General features: G+C 34.9%; 1 protein-coding gene across 1 annotated transcript in view; it reads left to right on the plus strand.

The window, feature by feature from the left end:
• Positions 1-21,083, plus strand: part of LOC150084667 (tRNA wybutosine-synthesizing protein 5-like) — a 72,466-nt gene that overhangs the window by 6,965 nt on the left and 44,418 nt on the right. Inside the window, exons 2-3 of the mRNA XM_090376316.1 lie at positions 6,026-6,180; positions 8,392-8,461. Coding sequence (XP_090232442.1) covers positions 6,026-6,180; positions 8,392-8,461 — 225 coding nt within the window. The remainder of the gene's footprint in view (positions 1-6,025; positions 6,181-8,391; positions 8,462-21,083) is intronic.

Consider the following 21,083-nt stretch of genomic DNA (forward strand, 5'->3'; position numbering starts at 1 on the left):
GAGTTGTAAGAAAAATAGGATGCTAGCAGGTCAGCTTTATCTTTGGCTGATGTGGCAACAGAACCATCTGGTTTTGACAGGTGGGAATGGAGATGGACAAAAATTGCGGCAATAGCTTTGGCAAGAGATTGAAATGCTTGGTTACCATTTGGACAAGATGCAAGTTTTCTGCTCTTATCCTGTTCAAAATCTAGTTTGGACTGATTAATAAGAGCTTTACAAAGTATAAATAATACTTAATAATAATTTTTATTATTACGCAATGTTGCTTATAAAAATGTAGTACTGGAAATATTTTATAATAAAAATTCAGAAATATTATGTGATTTTAGAGAATATAGGCGTAGTGGTTTGCATTAAAATATTATGTTGAAAGGGGTTCGCGATAAAAAAAATATTACGTTCAAAGGGGTTAGCTAGTCAAAAAAGGTTGGGAACTGCTGATATAGAGCATGGTTTGAGCTACAGTATTTTTGATTGTCATTCTAAGCTCATCCATAAGATTTTTCAATTAGAGTAATATAGCTAAGAAGTTTTCTTGTAGGTGTATTAAAGCTATGACTATCATACTAAACGTGCTCGGTTCATTTGCTTAGCGCACTGTAGATGTTATGAAAGCTATTTTTCTGTCTCTTGTGATGATGCCTCTAATATGAGGAATATAAAAATTTATCCATTGAAGTCCAGTATTTTAGTACAGAAAATGGCATATGCCGGAAGAAATTAGATTTTTACGAAGATCCTAATGAAACATCACTTGACATTTTTGATTGCATCAAAAAATTGTTGAGAGTATTGAATTTTCCCTGCAGAACATAAGTGCCCACAGTGCCAACAATGCTTCGGTCAACTATGGATTACATAATTCTGTATTCATAAGGTTGCAGAAAGAAGTGAAGCATGCAGTTAAAGCAAACTGTAAATGCCACATTAATAATTGTCTTAAGAAGGGCAGCAACTCCCTAAGTTACGATATCGAGTGTCTTGTCCTCAGAGTATTCAGTGAGTTCGGTTCATTTGCAAAAGATGTTGTTCGTGCATTGGAGAGTGATTTATGCCTGTCCTTAGATGTTAATGACATTATGCGAGACCTATTAATCAGTTTGGAACCCAAATGGTAGATAAATTCTTTGACAGTAACATGCAATCCATTTTGAAGAAATTGCCTGAAGAAGAGAGGGAAAGATTTATATTTGAAGCCAATTGTTTTCTTACAAGATGCATAAGATATGTGAAAAACTATGATTATAGCAATGACAACATTTTCAAAAAATTAAAATGTTTGTCTTTGAAGCAAAATACTTGGGCATGACATTGGAGTAATTATGCCATATTCAGGAAATACAGGATGGTTCAAAAGTTCCCATACATAGGGAATAATGTTTCTTTTTTTGTTTTTAGGTACCCTTCTAAAATGCCTTTGTCTAAAGAAGAGCATATAAAAATCATTCTTATGGCCAGATCAGGAATCTCTCGCAAGGTTGCAATGGGATTTACCAGGAGACATGGCAAGCACATCACACACAACACTGTTGCCAAACTTATTGAGAAGTTCAGAAGGACTGGAAGTGTTACTGACTACCCGAGAAGTGGTCTTCCACAAATATCAACCAATGAAGACACAACAGACATGATGCTGGCAGTGTTTGCAAAAAGTCCCCAAAAAAGCACACGATGATTGTCTGCAGAACTTTCTGCAGAATGGCTGTCCACATCATGAAAAAGTACAAATGGCATCCACACAAAATGCAGATGTTGCAGCATCTTAGTGAAGATGACCCTGATAGGCAGATGGGATTTTGCAAATAGCCAGTAAACAAATTGGATGGTGACGCAAACTTCTCATCTTGTTTACTGATGAAGCCAATTTTTATGTTAATTGGAGGCGCCTCCGTAGCCAGGTGGGAAGGAGCAGCAGTGCATAGCACACGCTTCTTGATTAGACTGGGGTTCGAGCCCATCACTACCAAATACGGAGGATGCGGAAAGGTCAGGGAACGACCACTGCATATCCGGGAGCAATATGGCCTTAGTTGCTAATGCTCCTAAAAAAACCAAAATAACAAATAACAATAATGTTAATTGGAGAAGTTGATCACCGAAACCTACATTATTGGAGTGATACCAGCCAGCACTGGATGAGTCTCTCAAAGAATATGGGGAAACAAAATTGTCAGACATGGTTTCTCTGACACAAATCTGAATGCCGAAATGTACCTAAACATTTAATCGAGTGTCTTGTCCTCAGACACTCTGAGGACATGTCCTAAACATGCTGCAAAACACACGACATGCCGGCCCTGCTAAATGAGGATGGAGAATTACCAACGTATTTTCATCAAGACGGGCACCAGCCCATTACGGTATCTACACATGCTGATGGTTCGATCAGCAGTTTCCAGCTTCCTGGATTGGTCACTGTGGTCCTGTGGAGTGGTCTCTGAGGTCCCCAGATCTCAGGCCACTCGATTTTTACTTGCGGCGGAGCATTCGAAGGCCATGGTGTACAAGGAAAAGATACAAAACATGAATCACTTAAAGGAACGCATTCAAAATGCAATTACGCGCATAACACCAGGTGTTAACTCAAGTTCAACATGAGTGAGAGAGATGCTTCCATATGTGTTTTCAAAGGAATGGCAACCATGTAGAGCATGTTTTGTGAATAAAGTGACAGCTTATTAAAAAGTGACCATTTTCACTATGTATGGAGACTTTTGTGACCCGATATTACAAATTGGAATTGATGTCGATGCTTTATATGATGAATATTCGTGGATTCGATTGTGATTCCGTACCTCAAGCAAAGAGCAAACCAGTGATAAAATATGGGCTGAGTATTTCAGAAAGAAACCAAAATTTTAAGTGAGCTAAAGAAAATTACCTCTTTCATGATGTCTATTCCAGCGAGTAATACCTATCCAGAAAGAGTTTTTAGTCATTTGAATGGCGGAGCAGAATGGCTGTCAACCTGGTGGAAGCAGAATTGCAAAGTCAGGTTGAATCTTGTGCAGATTTTGCAAATATTCCTAATATGGACTCAGTTGGGAAGGAACTGGTGAAAGTAGCAAAGAATGAAAAAAATATTATTCACATACTTTTACATATTTTAAAGGATATCTACCATACAAGTAAATATATTCTGTAATGTCAAATGTTTTAACAATAAAGCATTACTGTATAAACTTTACTTTTGCATATGATTTAATGTGTCTCAATCCAGGATAGAAAGGTGTGACGATCAGTTCTCGCTAGAGGGAAATGGCGTGATGGTGGTATGTATCTCAGGGTTGGTGGAGACAGTCCTGGAATTGACCCCCTGTCCAGGATAATAGAGCCTGCTATTGGTCAACCATCCCAGAATTATCACTGAAATAGTTGGCAGCCCTACCTGTAGCACACTCCTAGTCTAATTTTCATTTTTCCAGTGCTTATGTCATACCAGTCTGATGTAGCAGTGCACCAGCTACCCATATCAACTGGATTCACTACCTTAGGTTTAATATGCTTCTTAACTAAGAGCATGATCGCCCTTAAAGAAGATAACACCAGCATCATAAAAGCCATGACCGAGGCCTGGCAAGAGGAATGAACTGAATCGGACTTGGGAAGAATTACGTTTCAGTTCTTTCCAGCGGTTAGGATCTTTACAAAACAGGAAATTCACTGGTTTCCTGGAAATTCAAATATTCTTGCACCCCTTCCATTCAAGTGTATCTCATTCCTGTGAAAACAGTCCCTTCTGTTAACGAGCACAGACCACACCTGAGAAAAATTCCACCCTTTGAGCCTTCCACATTCTCTACAGGGCAAAATTGATTGACAAGACTCTCATCATATACTCCCTCCTATCATGTCTGGCAGAATTGCAGATAATATACATAAAATAAAGTAAATTGTATTCATGAAATCAGTGCTGGGATGAGGAAGTAGTGGCCAAGGCTGTTTATTTTTTGGCTTGTTCCATTCCATCATATTGCTGTATTTAAGGGAAAATCATTCCCAATTTGTAAACTGCTTCCTAGGAATGCATGGTATTTGTTAATCACAAGGTTAATATAAAAGTATATTTTTAACAATTATATCTTTCTGTTGGCCTTATAGCTCACATGATTATTTTACCAAAGTTTTTTCTATGACTGAAAGTAGGGATAAGACTATATTTAGCTCTTGGTAACTTTCTTGGAATGCTTTATCAAGGGTAACTAAAATTTCATACAAAATTGACTTGTGAAAATGTATCCATCTTTGTTAGAAAGTGGTTTCCTTGTCTGATGTCAATGTGCCATCAGACAAGGAAACCACATTGGGATTCTGTTAGAATTCTAGATGAATATGGATTTTTACTGAAGATATTTATACATTTTTTTTAAAATTTAGTATATCAGTAAGCTGATTTTCAGCCTTAAGATAATTTTAGGATATAAATTCCAATATTAATTTTTTGTTTTCTACAAGGAATTCCCTCTGCATTGTTTGTTACTCTAGTCGAGGTGCTGTGCTGTGGGAAGAAATTCTTTTCTTACCTTATTAAGAAGATTTGTATATTACTGTAATATAATGAAGGGCTAATCTAGCAGTTATTTTTGCAGAAGTGGTAACAGCATTGTAAAACAATGGAGATCCAGTTTTGGATAATGGAGTAATAATTTGATTATAAATTGGTAATAATTAAAAATTATAAATTGTAATAATTATTTATTAAAAAAACTGTAATAATTATTACCAAAATTATTACCAAATTAAAGATATCAGTAAATATCATTGAAACATGACACAGCATACGAAAGTTATTCTGTTTACAAACACTGCAGAAGCATAAGTCTTGACATGGCTCTAATTAGAAATTGCACATTCATGTACTTTTTATAACTAAGGGAATGTAGTCAACATCAAATCACAATTATATTCTTACATAAAGTTATATACTCATGTATATCATAGTGGATGCAATACAATCTTTTATATCTTATCAAAAACAAGTCTTGAATATATATATATTTATTTATTTGTTCATGATATTGGCCTTATGTTTTGCATCTACAAAGATCTATTATCGACAAAGATAAATCATATTTCTTGAAAAGTCTCAACCAGGAATTGAGTTTGTGATATAAACCAGAATATAATGGATTCATTTTTAAATATCAATTAAGTGTTTATTCAATGTGTTTGAGCAAATGGCTAACAGACTTTGTAAACTGGGAGATTATAACCACAGTGATAACAGTTGAACCAGTAATGTAATGAATAAAAGAGTTTCATGTGTACATGATCAAATCTAGATGTAGGCATTTTTTTTTTTTTTTTTTTGTAACTTTTCATTCCTTGATTCTTTTAACAAAACAATAAATTTAGCAAAGTGATATAAATGAGAGATATAAATAAAAAAAGCATATCATTTGGAAAGGGATTTGCTGATTAAATTAGCTAACCACTGAGCATTAAATTTGTACCTTATTTTTGAACTTTATAGCTGTCTATCCTTTCATTCTATGATCCACTTGGAGTACAGACAAGTTGATCATAGAATCTGGCATACCATTGGCTAAAGTGGGACTTCTTCACATATGTGTTTTAAAAGTATACTAAATGTGTAATTGTAATACTAACTTAACAATTATAACTTATAGTTTATTAACTTACATTCTGAAATATCTTTGAATGCAGTTGATTTTTCATAAAACATTTATTACCAAACTAAATCATCATTCACTATAAGTCCTGAAATTGGCAATAATTATTTATTAAAATCAGTAATAATTATTTTCAAATTAAAGATATCAGCAAATATTATTGATCAATTAAAGAATATGGAACAGTTAATTTACAAATATGTACAAGTCTGTACTTTAAATCTTACCTGGTGGGAAGCAGGGTTAGTTCAACTTGTGATATATACACAATAAATTTTTATTACTGGATTATTGTTAGATACATAATAAAAAATTTCATATTAATGATATGAAAGATCTTCTAGCCAATGAGTTTTAGAAAATTTTAACTATTTTAATTTTGTTTGAAGAGGTTGCCAGTTGTGTTACGTGGTATCAATATTGGACCTTGTACCGAGAAATGGACAGCAGAGTATTTAGCAAAAAGTTTAAATGATCAGGAAGTGAAAATTCATGTCTCCTCAAAATCACATATGGATTTTTTGAACAGAAATTTTCTCTACAGGTGAGTATTTCTAAAAGGAAAATTTTTTTGTTTGTTGCTAAATTCATAAATGCTGGTTTTTGTGCTTCTGAATTATTGTTTTTAAAAGGTAACATAATAGCAGTGGTTCTTGTTTCTATCTATTCAGCCATGCTATTAGTGTTAGAATGGCCACCTCCCATCAGCATATTGATTAATTGATCAATATTACCAAATTTAATCTAACCTAACAATTTTACTGTTGGGTGTATTGTGTAGTAAGCCTACGATGCAGTACACATATTGGCATCAATAGTGCCATATCATGTATTAGTATTTTTCCATTTTTTCAGTTTTTGCATCTCTGCCCAAAGAAATACCCACCTCCTTTGTGACTATCTTTAAAGGATATTCAGAAAATAGTAATTAATAAACTTCTAAATTTACCTACCATTGGGAACTCATCACTCCCAGCTGCCATTGGGTGTGACGAGCTCTCTTTATTTATGCTCAAAATTATATTTAAATTACTAGTAGGTGATTATTCCTTTGATACTGTTGCGGTTTAAAGCCATACAGAAATGATATACAGGAATTTTGCGAGCAGGGATGAGGAGGTGATTATCCCATTGTAAAAGGCAATGGTCAGGCCACATCTTGAGTACTTCATACACGTCTGGAGGCACAAGTTTAGGAAGGATGTAGAACTGCTGGAACAGGTACAGAGCAGGATAACAAGATTGATGTGGGAAATAAAGGGGGTGCTCTTACTAAGAAAGGCTTCAGTTCTCCAAATTGCAGCATTAGAGACTAGGCACTTGTAAAGTGATCTGATTGAGATGTTTAAGGCCTTGAATGGATTAAGCAGGCTCAATGCTGATGGGATTCTTCTTCTTCTTGATCAGACTACACATGAAGGGGCATAAATTCAAATTGAGGAAAGATGGTTTCAGAATAGATGTGCAAAGATTCCTTTATCCAGTGGGTGGTTGATTGTTGGAATAAACTTCCATCTGTTGTTGTTGGAAGTGGATAGCTTAAATAAATTTAAGGAAGAACTAGACAAACTATTGGTGGGAATGGATAGAGGAAATAGGAAGTTTTTTTTTTTTTTTTTTTTGGCTGATGCTCTGTAAGTTTGCTTTCTTGCATCATTTGCCGCTACTAATACTAAAATATGTGATCTGTACATAACATCCTGTTAACTATTTTTAATGAAATCCTCAGCACCACTATCCCTCCTGCCATCAGGAACTAGTGTAATGTTCGATAACTATTATAATATCCATTATTTGAGTCCACGTCAGAAGGCTTAAAAAGATTACCTTTAAAGTGTAAAAATGCTATCATTTTTTATCCCTTTCACCTGCTTTTAAGAAGCATTTATTCTTCAAAGTGTCCTATACTTTTTCCACAGTCTATACAACTAATCTGATGGAATGAACGTTGTTTAACTTTCGATTTCATAGCTGCAGTCAGTCAGTCACCGCCCTAGGGGGAAGTTGTTGTTGAAACGATACACCACATTTAGTGCCCAGAGCAATTAGATGACGTCGGTCACCCTTCTCTCCGATGGTCAAGGGCAGTCCGCGTATTGCTTAATTGCCTCAGGAATGAAGAGCAGATTGCCACTTGCTGTATAAATTTGCATTTCATTTGTTACATTTGTTTATTTAAACTATAGAGAGTGGTTGCCATGGAATATGTTACTTTTGAGTTTAGTTTGCTCTTTATTTTCTATTCTGTATTCAAATCATATAAAGAAACATCTGTTGATGGGTTCCTGTATATCAGTCAATGACTGATGTATGATCCTTTTGGAATCCATGATGTCTGATGTTCCCCGAAGAAGTGGTACTTGGGTTAGTTTTATTTTATTTCAATTTGTGGATGTGGCACTCTATCTTCTTTTGTGTGTGTGTGTGTGTGTGTGTGTGTGTGAGAGAGAGAGAGAGAGAGAGAGAGAGAGATTTGATTGCCTTGGGCAGGGTTTATGATTTTATTTTAATTTGAGTGTTAGAGTTATCTTGGTACCTAGGTAACAGAATTATACCTTACCATCTAACTATAATTGTTGCATTATTTTGCTGTGTTCGTGGTGTAATTAATTTTATTTTTTCTATAATAGTCTTGGAGACCTAAATACATTTGTGTTTGAAGTAAAGTTCATGCATAAAATGTTATGTTATAAAATGTTAAAATACTGTGAAAATTTTCCATTTTATTAATTTCTTTATGCTGTTTTATTTTTAGGTCATTGCCTTTTAGAGAATTCATTACCAGAGCTGCTGAGCAGAAACATTCAAAGTATTTTATTAGTGAGGTTAGTGATAAAATATTTGATAATGCTATTATTTATGTGTTTTGGTAATGTACTTTCATTTGATTAATTTGCATTTGAAATACAGTAAAATCATATTATAATAAAATTCATGTGGTGTTTGAATCATTTCATTGTATTGAAATTTCATTCTGACAAATATCACTAAAAATTATTTTTAATTACTTGTTCAGATAAGCTCTGAACAACTAATTAAATTTCTCTCTCTTTCATACACACAGCTGTTCTGAAAAGTGATGTAAAGCCTGCTGCTGGTTCATACAAGTACTGTATGACCAGCCTACATTCCTGTATTAAGCAAGTGCAGTTCATGCTGAGTTACAAGAATTACTTAACAAGCATTAGTGCTTAGAGAGTAATGCCATTTTTGTTTATGGATTTCAAGTATTAACATTGAACTGTACTCCAAGATATAGATGCTCTTTTTAACAGTAAAATGCCAATTAAACAACATAGCACTTACTTCAGCTCAGTTTTTTAGCTTACATATATTGTGTTCCATGAATCTGATTACAGTGATGGTTAAAATTAAACATAACTTGCCTGCCAATTAATTCTTCATTGAAGTTAATTTCATGTTGTAATTCTCCCATCCCACTACATGGCTATTCAGGAATATGCTTACAGCTGGCCTTGGTTCATTTTGCCTGCATAGCAGATTGGATTTTCTAGTTATATTAAAAGAAGCAAAAGAAGTAGTCAAACCTTTAGGTAATATTGAGAGTCTTCAGATTCAAAAGAGATCCCTGCAGATTGGAGAAACGTAGATGTATTTTCCATTAAAATGGTGAAATAGGTAATGACAAACCTCTAAGTTTGACCACTGTGCCAGGGGAAACAATGAAATCAATAGTTAAAGATTGATGTTAATGTAGGAATTTTGAGTTTAATGCCTAAGTTTGTTGATACAAAGGTGGGCATGGTGGTTAATGGCAGTAATCAGGGGAAAATTACTTCAACAAGATTTCAATAAATGAGGCAGATGGGTTGAAAAATGGCAATTGAAATGCAATATTGATAAATGCCAGTCATCATCATCATAATTATTCTAAGGGCAAGCCCTGTTGCCATAAAGATCTTTTTTCTCCACTCAACCCGACTTTGGGTTTTTGTTTAGCTTCCTTGTAGTTCACACTTGAGAGTTGGAGCACATCAAGTGGTGTGATTCTTGGTCGTCCTCTGCTTCTTTTCCCTTTAAGTTGTCTTTGGTATGTTTACTGTTCAATCATTGTGTCTCCAGAGATGTCCTAGTAACAGCATCTTTCTCTTTATTACGGTTTTCTTGATTGTTCTTTGTTCCTCATCTACTCTGAGGACTTCTTCATTTGTCTTTTTGTCTCTCCAGTTGATTTTCATCAATTTTCTCCAGCAAAACATCTTTAAATGCTTCAATTCTCCTCTAGCCTGTTGCTGTTATTGACCATGTTTTAGCAGTATACTCCATGTATAGGTTTTCACGAATCTCTTTTCTTGGTTTATCTTGCTTGTAATAAATGATTTATTTTTCCTAAGTGCTTCTTTTGTTATAGCAATTCTCCTTTTTAATTCTAAATGGCTTTTGCCATCCTCTTCTATGTTGCTTCCAATATATACAAATTAACTTATTTGTTCCATTTCCTTGTTATCTATTTTTATCTTGTCTGTTTTTCTTTGACTTTCTTTTCCAGCAACCATTATTTTTGTATTTTTTGTGTTAATTTTGAACCCATAGTCTAAGAAAACTTCTTCCAATACTTCTATTGTGTTTTTCAACTCTTCTTCATTTTCCTTTAGTACTGCAAAACATATGAATTCCACCTGTACTCCTCCTATATTTATTCCTTTGGTTTTACACTTCGCTTTCTCTAGAGCATCCTCCATGTACAAGTTAAATAGTAATGGTGATAATGTACATCCCTACCTAACTCCTTTTCTTATCTTGACTATTACTTCATTATTTTGAAATTCAGTTTTTAGGGAAAATTATATGAAAATTGTTTGATTTTCATATAATTTTCTGATGGCTCATCGATCTCTCTCTCCAATCAAACTGGGCCTTCTTCATGACTCTGAAAAGCTTCTCCCAGAGAACGCTGTCAAATGCTTTTTCTAGATCATTAAAAGCTGTGTGTGGTTTTATTTATGATTATTCTTCTATCTGCAATTGTGTGTAGTGCTAAGATGGCTTCTCGTGTTCCTCTTCTATTTCGGAAACAAAACTGATCTTCACTTAAAAACTGTTCCATATGCAGTTTAATTCTGTATTTTGTTATGTTCAAAAGTATTTTGGATGCATGGCTAAGCAGACTGATGGTTTGGTAGTTTTTACACTCTGTCGCATTTCCTCTTTTTGGCAATGTCATTGTCCAGCTTTGAAAAAAGTCATCCGCATCTTTTCCTTCTTCGTGGACTGCTTTTATGATATTGAATATTTCTTTCCTTGTTTTGTCTCCTGCTTTTTTTTTTTTAGCAATTCAGTTGGAATTTTATCTGTCTCTACTGCTTTTCCATTGGGAATCTCATTTAGAGCTCTTCTATATTCTAATTCTAGTAAGTCTGGCCCTAGACAATCCTCTTTTACTTCATGTTCAGCCTCCAAGGCTTCCTCACTTATTTGGTTTCCATCATAGAGGTCTTTTAGGTACTCTTTCTATCTTATTCCTATGTCTCTATTTCTAATCGGTGGTTTTCCATCTTTATTTCTTATTCCTGTGCTTTTGGTTTTAGGGTCTCAAGTATATGTGGCAATCATCTTGTATGCTATGTCAGTTTTCCCATTGTTTAAATTAACTTCAACTTCCTTGCATATTTCATCCATCCACTTTTCCTTTGCCCTTCTGCATTCCCCGGTCACTTTATTTCTTAGTCTTCTGTACTGTTCTTGTCCTTCGGCTGTAATCTTCTTTCTGGCTTTGTATAATAAATGCAAGTACTATATTTCAATAACAGCAATTCCAGAATAGTATTAGTAGTGTGAAAGTGATGCAGGAAGCAAGCTTATTCATCATTAACCCAAAAAACAAACAAACCAGTACTCACTTCATTTGCTCATCCATTCTAATATTTGTCCAGTTTTTTTATTTTTATTCAAATTATCCACTTCCACAACTAGAAAATCCACTTCATCTTAAACTGTTTATTACATGGTAATTACACTTACTGCTCACTGAAAACTATTTTTTGTCATCTAAGGCGTCAAAAATGGTCATTTATACATTTTTGAATGAATTATTTTTTCTGACCATTAATGTCGTGACTGCTTTAAAAAACTGCATGTTCATAGTTAATTTTTTATAAGCATTTCATTTTGAAATTTGTATTTGTTATTTTCCAATAAAATGAGCAGCACACATTCACACACACATCACGCACGCACACACACTCACTCACACACATGCTCACACGCATGCGTGTGAGCATGTAGAGGACCAACATCATATTAGATAGGTGGTCAAAAATGTTTTGGCTCATCGGTTTTATATTATATGTATAATATGTATTGACTCGATAAACATGAACCAGGTTTTTGTCTTCTGCACCCCTGCAAGTAACTCCATCTCCATGGGAGTTGGGAGTTACTTTGGAGAGAAACTGATTGGTGAGAGCAAAATTTACCCAGTGGCCATTTCAACACAGTTCTTTCTGCATTTGATACTTAAATGGAGTTTATTGATACTATTCCATCATTTGTAAATTCCTTGAATGGTATACTGAAGAGTACAGCTGGATAAGAATTTTTTTCTTCTGAAGAAGTAGAAAGATATCATTATCCTTCTACTTCTGACTCTGCTCTCTCTCGTTCTCTCTCTCTCTCTCTCTCTCTCTCTCTCTCTCTCTCTCTCTCTCTCTCTCTCTCTCTCTCTCTCTCCGTAACTCAGAATTTTTTTTTTTTTTTTTTTTTGTTTGGCTGGTGCAGCAAAAGCCTCAGGCTTCCTTGCACTACATGGCTAATGATAATAATAATTACAGCACGTGCGCTGGTCGGGACATGGTATAAAAAACACCTGATACTGAGCTCCGCTAATCAGTGTTATTCTTGTTCTTCAGATGGGAAAGGCAGCAGACTTGAGTGAGTTTGACAAAGGTCAAATTGTAATAGCTAGATGACTGGGTCAGAGCATGCCTGAAACAGAACAGTTGGTGGGGTGCTCACAGTCAGCCGTGGTTAGTACATACCGAATGTGGTTTGAGGAGAGAAAACCCACAAACCGCCGGTGAGATGTTGGACGACCACGGCTCATCGGTGCTTGAGGTGAATGAAGACTCTCACAGATGGTACGTGGCAACAGAAGGGTGACTGTGGTGCAACTCCCCAGTAATTGGAATGCTGGTGATGGGAGTAATGTGTCACAACACACAGTACATCGAACCCTAAAAATGGGGCTGCATAGCCACAGACCACTCTGAGTGCCCATGCTAACCACGGTTCATGGGCAACAGTGCCTGCAATGGGCACGCGAGCAGGGAAACTGGATCTTGAGTGATTGGAAGAAGGTCGTCTGGTCTAATGAATCATGTTTCCTGTTGCACCATGTGGACAGCCAGGTACGTGTGCGTCGTTTACCTGGGAAAGTGATGGCAGCCTAGATGCACTGTGGGACGAAAACAAGATGGTGGCAGCGGTGTCATGCTTTGGGCGATGTTGTGCTGGGATACCCTGGCTCCCCTCATCCATGTGCCGGGCACTCTGACATCTACCATCTACCTAAACATCATTGCTGACCAGGTATACCCTTTCGTGGCAACGGTCTTCCCCTCTGGCGGTGCTGTCTTTCAGCAGGATAATGTGCCATGCCAGATTGTTCGAGACTGGTTCGCAGAGCATGTGGAAGACTTCTAGGTATTGTCCTGGCCTCTAAATTCCCCAGACATCAATCCCATCAAGCATCTGTGGTTTGTGTTGGAACAGCAACTCCGATCTGTGGCATCTCAACCAGAGATCTTATAGGAGTTAAAGGATCTGCTGGTTACGTGTTGGTACCAGATATCACAAGATACATATAGAAATCTTGTAGCATCCATGCCTCACCGGATACGAGCTGTTTTGGCTGCATGTGGAGGACCAACATCATATTAGATAGGTGGTCAAAAATGTTTTGGCTCATCGGTTTTATATTATATGTATAATATGTATTGTATTTGTATACATAATATACATGTATTATTTACATATATGCACATATTTACATGTATTTTGTGCAGTTGGTGAGTTTACCTTTTTATCTGGATCTTTGGTGAGTTGCCGACCGGGCTAGCCAGGTGGATAAAATGCGTGCCTGGCAACCCAAAAGTCGCGGGTTCGAATCCCGCCTCGGGCTTGGATCAAAGTACTGCAAAAACCTTGGGAGGTGCATTATGGCCACAGAAGCCGATGCGCCAACAACTACCAAAAAAAAAAAAAAAAAAAAAAACTTTGGTGAGTTTGCATGTTTATCTAGATGAAAAAGATACCATTTCTTGTGGGGGGGAGATGAAACCCTTGCTTGAGACTGGCTAATCCATCTGCAGTATGAAATATATTTAATGATAATAATCAGCCAAATAAAATATATTGAAGGAGTTGTGTAGCGAGGAAGAACTTATGAAATGTTTCAGCTGGTTATGTATGACTGTAGTATACTAGGTTTTGATGAATGTTGAAAAAAATTAATTTTATTCAGTTATAAATGGTTACATTGTTTATATGCTTCAGTATAATCTCCAGCAACCTTTTTGGAAGTCTTCCTCTGTGAATGCATTTAAGTAGTCTGTCGTGTTTTATTGGGGTTTCTTGAATTGACTCATATAATTTTCCTTTCTTGTCCTGTTTTAATTTTGTGAATAGTTAAAAGTCATATGATGTGAAATCAGGGATAAGTTTGGTGCAGCATGTTTTATTGTTATGGGAATGTTTTATTGATCAGAATTGCTGGTAGTGAGTGATGTGTGACATGACATATACTGTCTTGAGGAAGCAGCCAAACATTTTGCTATTTTTTGGGTTGTTCACACAGTGGATTGCATTTCTCAACAGTTTTAAAACTTTTTGATAGTAAGCTGCTTAAAGGTGACATATCTTGTGGAATAAATTCTGACAACACCCATCCTCTTGTCAAAAAATGCAATTAGCATTGCATTTTTTGACAAGACATGACATTAGCATGACCTTCACACGTGATTGACTGTAGCCTTTTTTGATTGATGATGATGCTGTTTTCCAATAGGAGATTTGAACCTTGGTCTCTAGGTCATATCAATATCACCCAAGATTCATGACCTGTTATGATTTCTGTTAAAAATGAAGGATCTAACACAGTTTTTTGAACAACTCAGATAAAATGTGGACTTGATGTTATCTTTGAGCAAGCAAGCATGCATGGAACAAACATGGCACTCACTTGTCTCCTGAAATCCTTTGTCAATTGACCCCAATTGAAACCAAATGAAACATGTCTCCTGATTGGATTGAATGATGGCTTAGACATTGATTTTTTGATCATTTTGGGCATCTGCTTTTTTCCCCTTTGAGCAAAATATTTTTCTTAGGAAACCTTTGAAATCACATAAACTGCTTTTTCATTATAGCATCATCCCTAAACTGGAATCAGCATTTCACATGTTTCCAAAATATTCTTTCTCCAAAAATATTCTATCTCCCAAAATATTCTATCTCCAAAGTATTCTACATTGGATATGAAAGGGTTTCATTACGTGAAACCCTTCCATCTCCAGTATAAAATATTTTGTGCACCTATTGACAGATTATCACCAGTAGCGTAGCTACCCTTTTTTGGGCCCGGAGGCAAAGAACACGTTTGGGCCCCTACTTAATTAATGAAAATTGCCAGAAGAGGAGACAGCCAAAGACACCGTCCCCCTAAAGGGCCTGGGCCTGGAGGCAATTGCCTTGCCTGCCTACATGGTAGCTACGCCACTGATTATCACATATCCCTTTTTAGGCACATTCACATATACAGTCCATTCCGGTTATTTGGGACACATCGGGACTAGTGCATTTTGGCCCGATTAAGCAGCCGCCCCAATTATCCGAAGTTTCACGTAAATAGTTCAAAATACAATGTACCCCCCCTTTACAATTGGTTCACTTGTACAATCAAATCATGTTATGACGAACTCACCATAGTAAAGTACCGTTCACTATACGATGTGCAGTAAGCGCCGGTCATTGTGATCACGTTTGAATTGAATTTTAATTCTATTAAACAGCGATTCTAATTAGCGAAAATAGGAGGAATATTATCCACAGGCTATAAAAGCAACGATATATTAAGCACAAATTTACCCTTTATTATCTTACCAATTAAAAAATTAAATGATACGTGAAAATCGGAAGAATATACGTGATAATCGGAATAATTAATAGATTTCTGTTCACTGACATTTGTGGGTGGGGGTTAAAATTTAAAACAGTAAAAAGATAACAAAGAACACGGCACACACAAATTGCAAGCAACATAATACGCTCAAGTGAGAACGGAGTAACGAGTTACAAAGCTTTAAAAATAGGAATGAAGAGAAGATCTGAAAATTATTTTTTTTTTATATGATTGAAGATTTCATGGAAGTGTAAACACATTTCACCATAATAACCCGCAGAATTCCAGCTGTCGGTGTTATCGCAAATTCAGTAAGATCGAGTTTACTGTCCGTTTATGATAGATTTCGCTAACAGAAAAGATTTCGCTAACATAGATTTTGCTAACAGAAAAGCCCAATAAACAGGTGACTGCTAATTGTTTTACAGTTTTGACCTCCAGAATTCCGAACCACGTGGTACCATCGGAGACAATCGTAGGGTATTCTCCAGTGCTGCGGTTTTCCTGCCCCGATTAAACGACATGCTGTCCCAATTAAGCGAAGTAAACCCTGGCTATTTTCTCGATTGGTTTCTGTTTTTTAAGATTTGCTCCAAATAAACGGCTGCCCCGATTAACCGGTGGCCCAAATAACCGGAATCCACTGTATATATATATATATATATATATATATATATATATATATATATATTATTATTATTATTATTATTAGCCATATGGTGCAAGGAAGCCTGAGGCTTATACAGCACCAGCCAAAAAAAAAAAATTTGATTTACCCTGAGAGAGAGGGAGAGAGAGATAAAGTAGAAGGAAATCACCAAGAAAGAGAAGAATGATGATATCCAGCTCAGGACCCTGGGTGTGCATGGGTTTGGCACACCCAGGGTCCTGACCTGGATATCATCATTCTTCTCTTTCTTGGTGATTTCCTTCTACTTTATCTCTCTCTCTCTCTCTCTCTCTCTCTCTCTCTCTCTCTCTCTCTCTCTCTCTCTCTCTCTCTCTCTCTCTCTCTCTCTCTCTTTCGGGGTAAATCAAAAATTTTTTTTTTTGGCTGGTGCAGTATAAGCCTCAGGCTTCCTTGCACCATATGGCTAATAATAATAATAATAATATATATATACATACAGTGGATTCCGGTTATTTGGGCCACCGGTTAATCGGGGCAGCCGTTTATTTGGAGCAAATCTTAAAAAACAGAAACCAATCGAGAAAATAGCCAGGGTTTACTTCGCTTAATTATATATATAGTAGACTCTGAATTTTCCGAGATAGATGGTAAAATAAAAATCCTGAATAATCGATTTCCTGGTTAATCCAAAAATACAGTAAGTCCCCGACATATGTTCCAGGACTTCTTATGCAAGTCGAATTTTATGTAACTAGGGAATGACTAATAAAATATTGCTCCTATATCCATGATATGCCAAAATTACAAAAACCACATAATATCCTCAGAAGAATGAAGAAAAATAGTTATATATTTTTCAATTAGTTAGTTATATATTTTTTATATATTAGCTATATATATAGAAAAATAGTTATATATTTTTAATTAGTTCAATTAAAAACTTTATCTGGGGATAGCGGCGAAGTTGTTGCAGTGGCACATATGAAAAGAAAACATTAAAGGAAGAAATTGTGCAGTTAAAAACTGATATGTATTTCGTAGCCTTGGTTATCATAGTTGACTTCATTGGTACCGATCCCTTCACTGCTTCTCATATTCTGTCTTTTTCCTTTATTATTGTGTTCACTGTTGACACTGACAAATCTAAATTCCGCACGATATGTGTTCATGTTTGGCTATTTTCAAACCTCCTTATTTTAATTTTCTGATCCAAATTGATCACTTTCCTTTTTTTGATAGATTTACTAGTACCACTGTCACTTATTCTCTTAGTCAGCACCATGATAATGGTCAAAATGAAATTATGTAAAGAATTTAACAGGATTAAGGTGAAAACTCACTATTATCACCCCACACCAGCTCACATTTTACTAAAACATCTTTCAGGAGGTCACTACCATAAAACAATAAACACAATTTGAACTTTCTGGTTTATTGGGCTTTTCTATTACTGCAATTCGTTATAAATGGGTAGTAAACTCAATCGTATTGCATTTGCAATAATACCGATAGCTGGAATTCTGTGGGATTTTACGTTATTATGGTGAAATATGTGTCCCCTTCACTGAAATCTTCAGCCATATAAACAAAAAACCTAAATAAATTTTAAAAATCTTTTCTTCCTTCCTCTTTTTAAGCTTGTGACTCCATATCCCACTTGTGCAATTTGTGTGTGCTGTGATCATCTTTATTGATTGCTTATTATTATTATTATTCTGTTTTAAATTTTACAATCCTAAAAAAAAAAAAAAAAAAATTGAACGAAAAAAAAATAACATAAGTTCGAAGTTACTTAAGTCGGGGACTTACTACAGTACAGTATATCCAAAAATGCTCAGCAACCTACGTAAAAAATATGGCGATAGATAAAAAACTTACCATACACTACTTGCATGTCCAATATGATGCTTCCCTTTATTTTTTTCAATGTCAATTTTAAATCGAATAGCTTCCCTTTATTTTTTGCGATGTCGCGTATGGTTTGGTCACCAACATTGTAATGGTTCATTAGAGATTTAACAGATGCACCAATTTAAAACTTTTAAATAATTTCAAGTTTTTGTTTAATTGAACGTGCAACTCGTTTGCGTTTACCCATCATTTTCGTGATTTCTAAACAAAAAAAATTTGTTATCCATGGCATAAATAACGAAACAATTTTTCTCTTTGTGGTGTGATGAAACAGAACAATCGAAGCAACGCACTAAAACAAACTAAACATTTCATACTTTTTTTTTTTAAGCTTTGGTTGTGAATACAGTGGGGGTTGCACAATAATAATCTCCCAATGACGACTTTATAATGCCCTGCTTGTCACTTATTTACGACTTGCAAAATATCTAAACATCTATTTATACCTATTCTAGCTATTACTTGAATTTTATGATTTCTGTTTTTTTTTTTTTTTTTTTTGTTCATTTGTAGTCTTGAAGTGTCCCGGTTAAACCAGTCCTGGTAAATCAAGAGTCTGCTGTATACTAAATGCCTCTTGGCTGGTTTTCCAAGTTTACAACAATGTTTAATGTTTATAAGTCATTCTGATTTCTCTTTTTTAACACATATAACAAATGAGATAAGTGTTTACTCAGTGCAGCTTTCCATTAGACTTGCAGGTAACAACACATTAAACTTGGCATGTGCATGCTCAAAAAATGCTATTATAAGATCATTCGCTGAACTTTTTTGATCAAACCTTGTGTTTATGCTATCGAGTGAATTTATTGGTCTTTATTCGAAGAGAATAAAATGACCATATATGTTTGTTTTTTTTGTTTTTTTTTGAAACAAAAGTTTTGAATTGGGGATTTTTTTTTTTGGAACATTGTGAGAAAAAAAACTTGCATTTTGATTCTAATGCCTTTATGTATTGTTTTCCTGTGAACATTGTGAAAAAAAAAAACTTCATTTTGATTCTAATGCCTTTATGTATTTTTTTCCTGTCTGATGGTTGGCCCAACAGGTAAACACCATTCTTATATTAACAGTGTAAATTTGGAACTGGAAGAAGCAGCTGGCGAGTGGTGGGTTAATATATAACAATATATAACAATAACAATATATTAATATATAATTAATATATAACAATTTTGAAAATAAAATTGTTTCCTTTTTCAGTTTTGTAACTAAAAACTTATGGTAAAGGTGTTTTATCTACCATATGCTCATGATTTAATTTTGAGAAGTGAATAAGCTGTTAATGCGGAATATTTCCTCTTCTAAATTTTAGGGAACAGCTTGTATAGGTGGAGATATCCTCTGCATGTCATTGAGTTGAAATCAGTAATGTGATGTGAAATGAACTGTTTATAGAAGTTTTCTTTAAAAAGATTATTTCACATTTTAGCTCTCCCCACCCCAATTTTTTCCCAAGTATCTTAATGCTTTAAAGTTTGCATGAGAAGTAAAACAAACATGCAAACAAAAAAAATAATACACAATTGCTCTCCATGATAACCAGAAAAAAAAATTTTGGGAAAAAAGCTGTATGTGGGAGATACAAGAAAGGTGAATGAACTGTTCATGTGGAATATTTTTGGAAATACAGGTAACCCTCGTATAACATGGTAGTTTGGTTCCTACAAAATCTCATGTAATGCAAAACCTTGTTATATGGGACTAAGAACCAGTACGAAAAAAAAAGGGGGGGGTTATGTTCCAAAAGCTAACAAAAATACATCAATTTTTTTTATAACTATCAGAAATTTAATTTTTATAGTAGCAATAACTTAATATTTTAACTTTATTTTTATAATATTAGTAACTTAATCAGTAATAGCTGAACAAACGTCTTCCCTTACAAACTGTGATACTTATAATATATCAGATAATGTATGTTCATTTAATTCAAGAACACAACACACACAAGTTGCAACAAACATGATACGCACAAGTGAGATACAGTGTAATGAGTTTCTGAGCATTTATTTATGTTTTTTGTATGACTGAATATTTTATGGAAGGGGAAACACATTCACCATAATAATGTGAAAACCCACAGAATTCCAGCTATCAGTACTATAGCAAATGCAAGAAGATCAAGTTTACTACCCATTTATAATTGATTACACTAACAGAAAAGACCAATAAACCGGAAACTGCAAATTGTTTTTATTGTTTTATGGTAGTGACCTCCAGAAATGTGGTTTAAAAAAATACCATGAAGGCAATAACAACTATAGAGTCAACAGCAGGGATTCACAAAAAGGAATGGAAATGTTGAAAATTACATCTAACATACTAGCAGGGTTTTCTCAGCACAAAAGCTCAAAAATATTGTGTTATGTGAGATTTCCTGCAATTCTCAAACCATGTTAGAGCAAAACCGTGTTGAAGTACCGTGTTATGGGGGGTTACCTGTAAAGTGTTTTTCTTATTTGTAGATTATATTTAATTTTGAGCTTTTTTTTTCTGTAGTTTTTTTTTTTTTTTCATGATCTGTTATGTAATTGTACACGCGCATGCGTGAGAGAGAGAGAGAAAGACTTAAGCAGAACTGTCGTTTGAGAAATCCTGCTCTCCAATGAATAACCATTAAATTCCAAAATAGGCTTTCTAGATATTTTTTGTAGTTTGCTTTATTAATTCATTCTTACTAATTAATATGTCTTTTTTCTTGTTATTATGAACAAGAAATAAAACTGTGAAGTACATAGTCATCTTATAACTGATCCTTATTGTG

This window comes from Mastigoproctus giganteus, chromosome 6 (genome assembly GCF_048544385.1).
Source record: "Mastigoproctus giganteus isolate SK-2022 chromosome 6, ASM4854438v1, whole genome shotgun sequence".
Lineage (NCBI taxonomy): Eukaryota > Metazoa > Arthropoda > Arachnida > Uropygi > Thelyphonidae > Mastigoproctus > Mastigoproctus giganteus.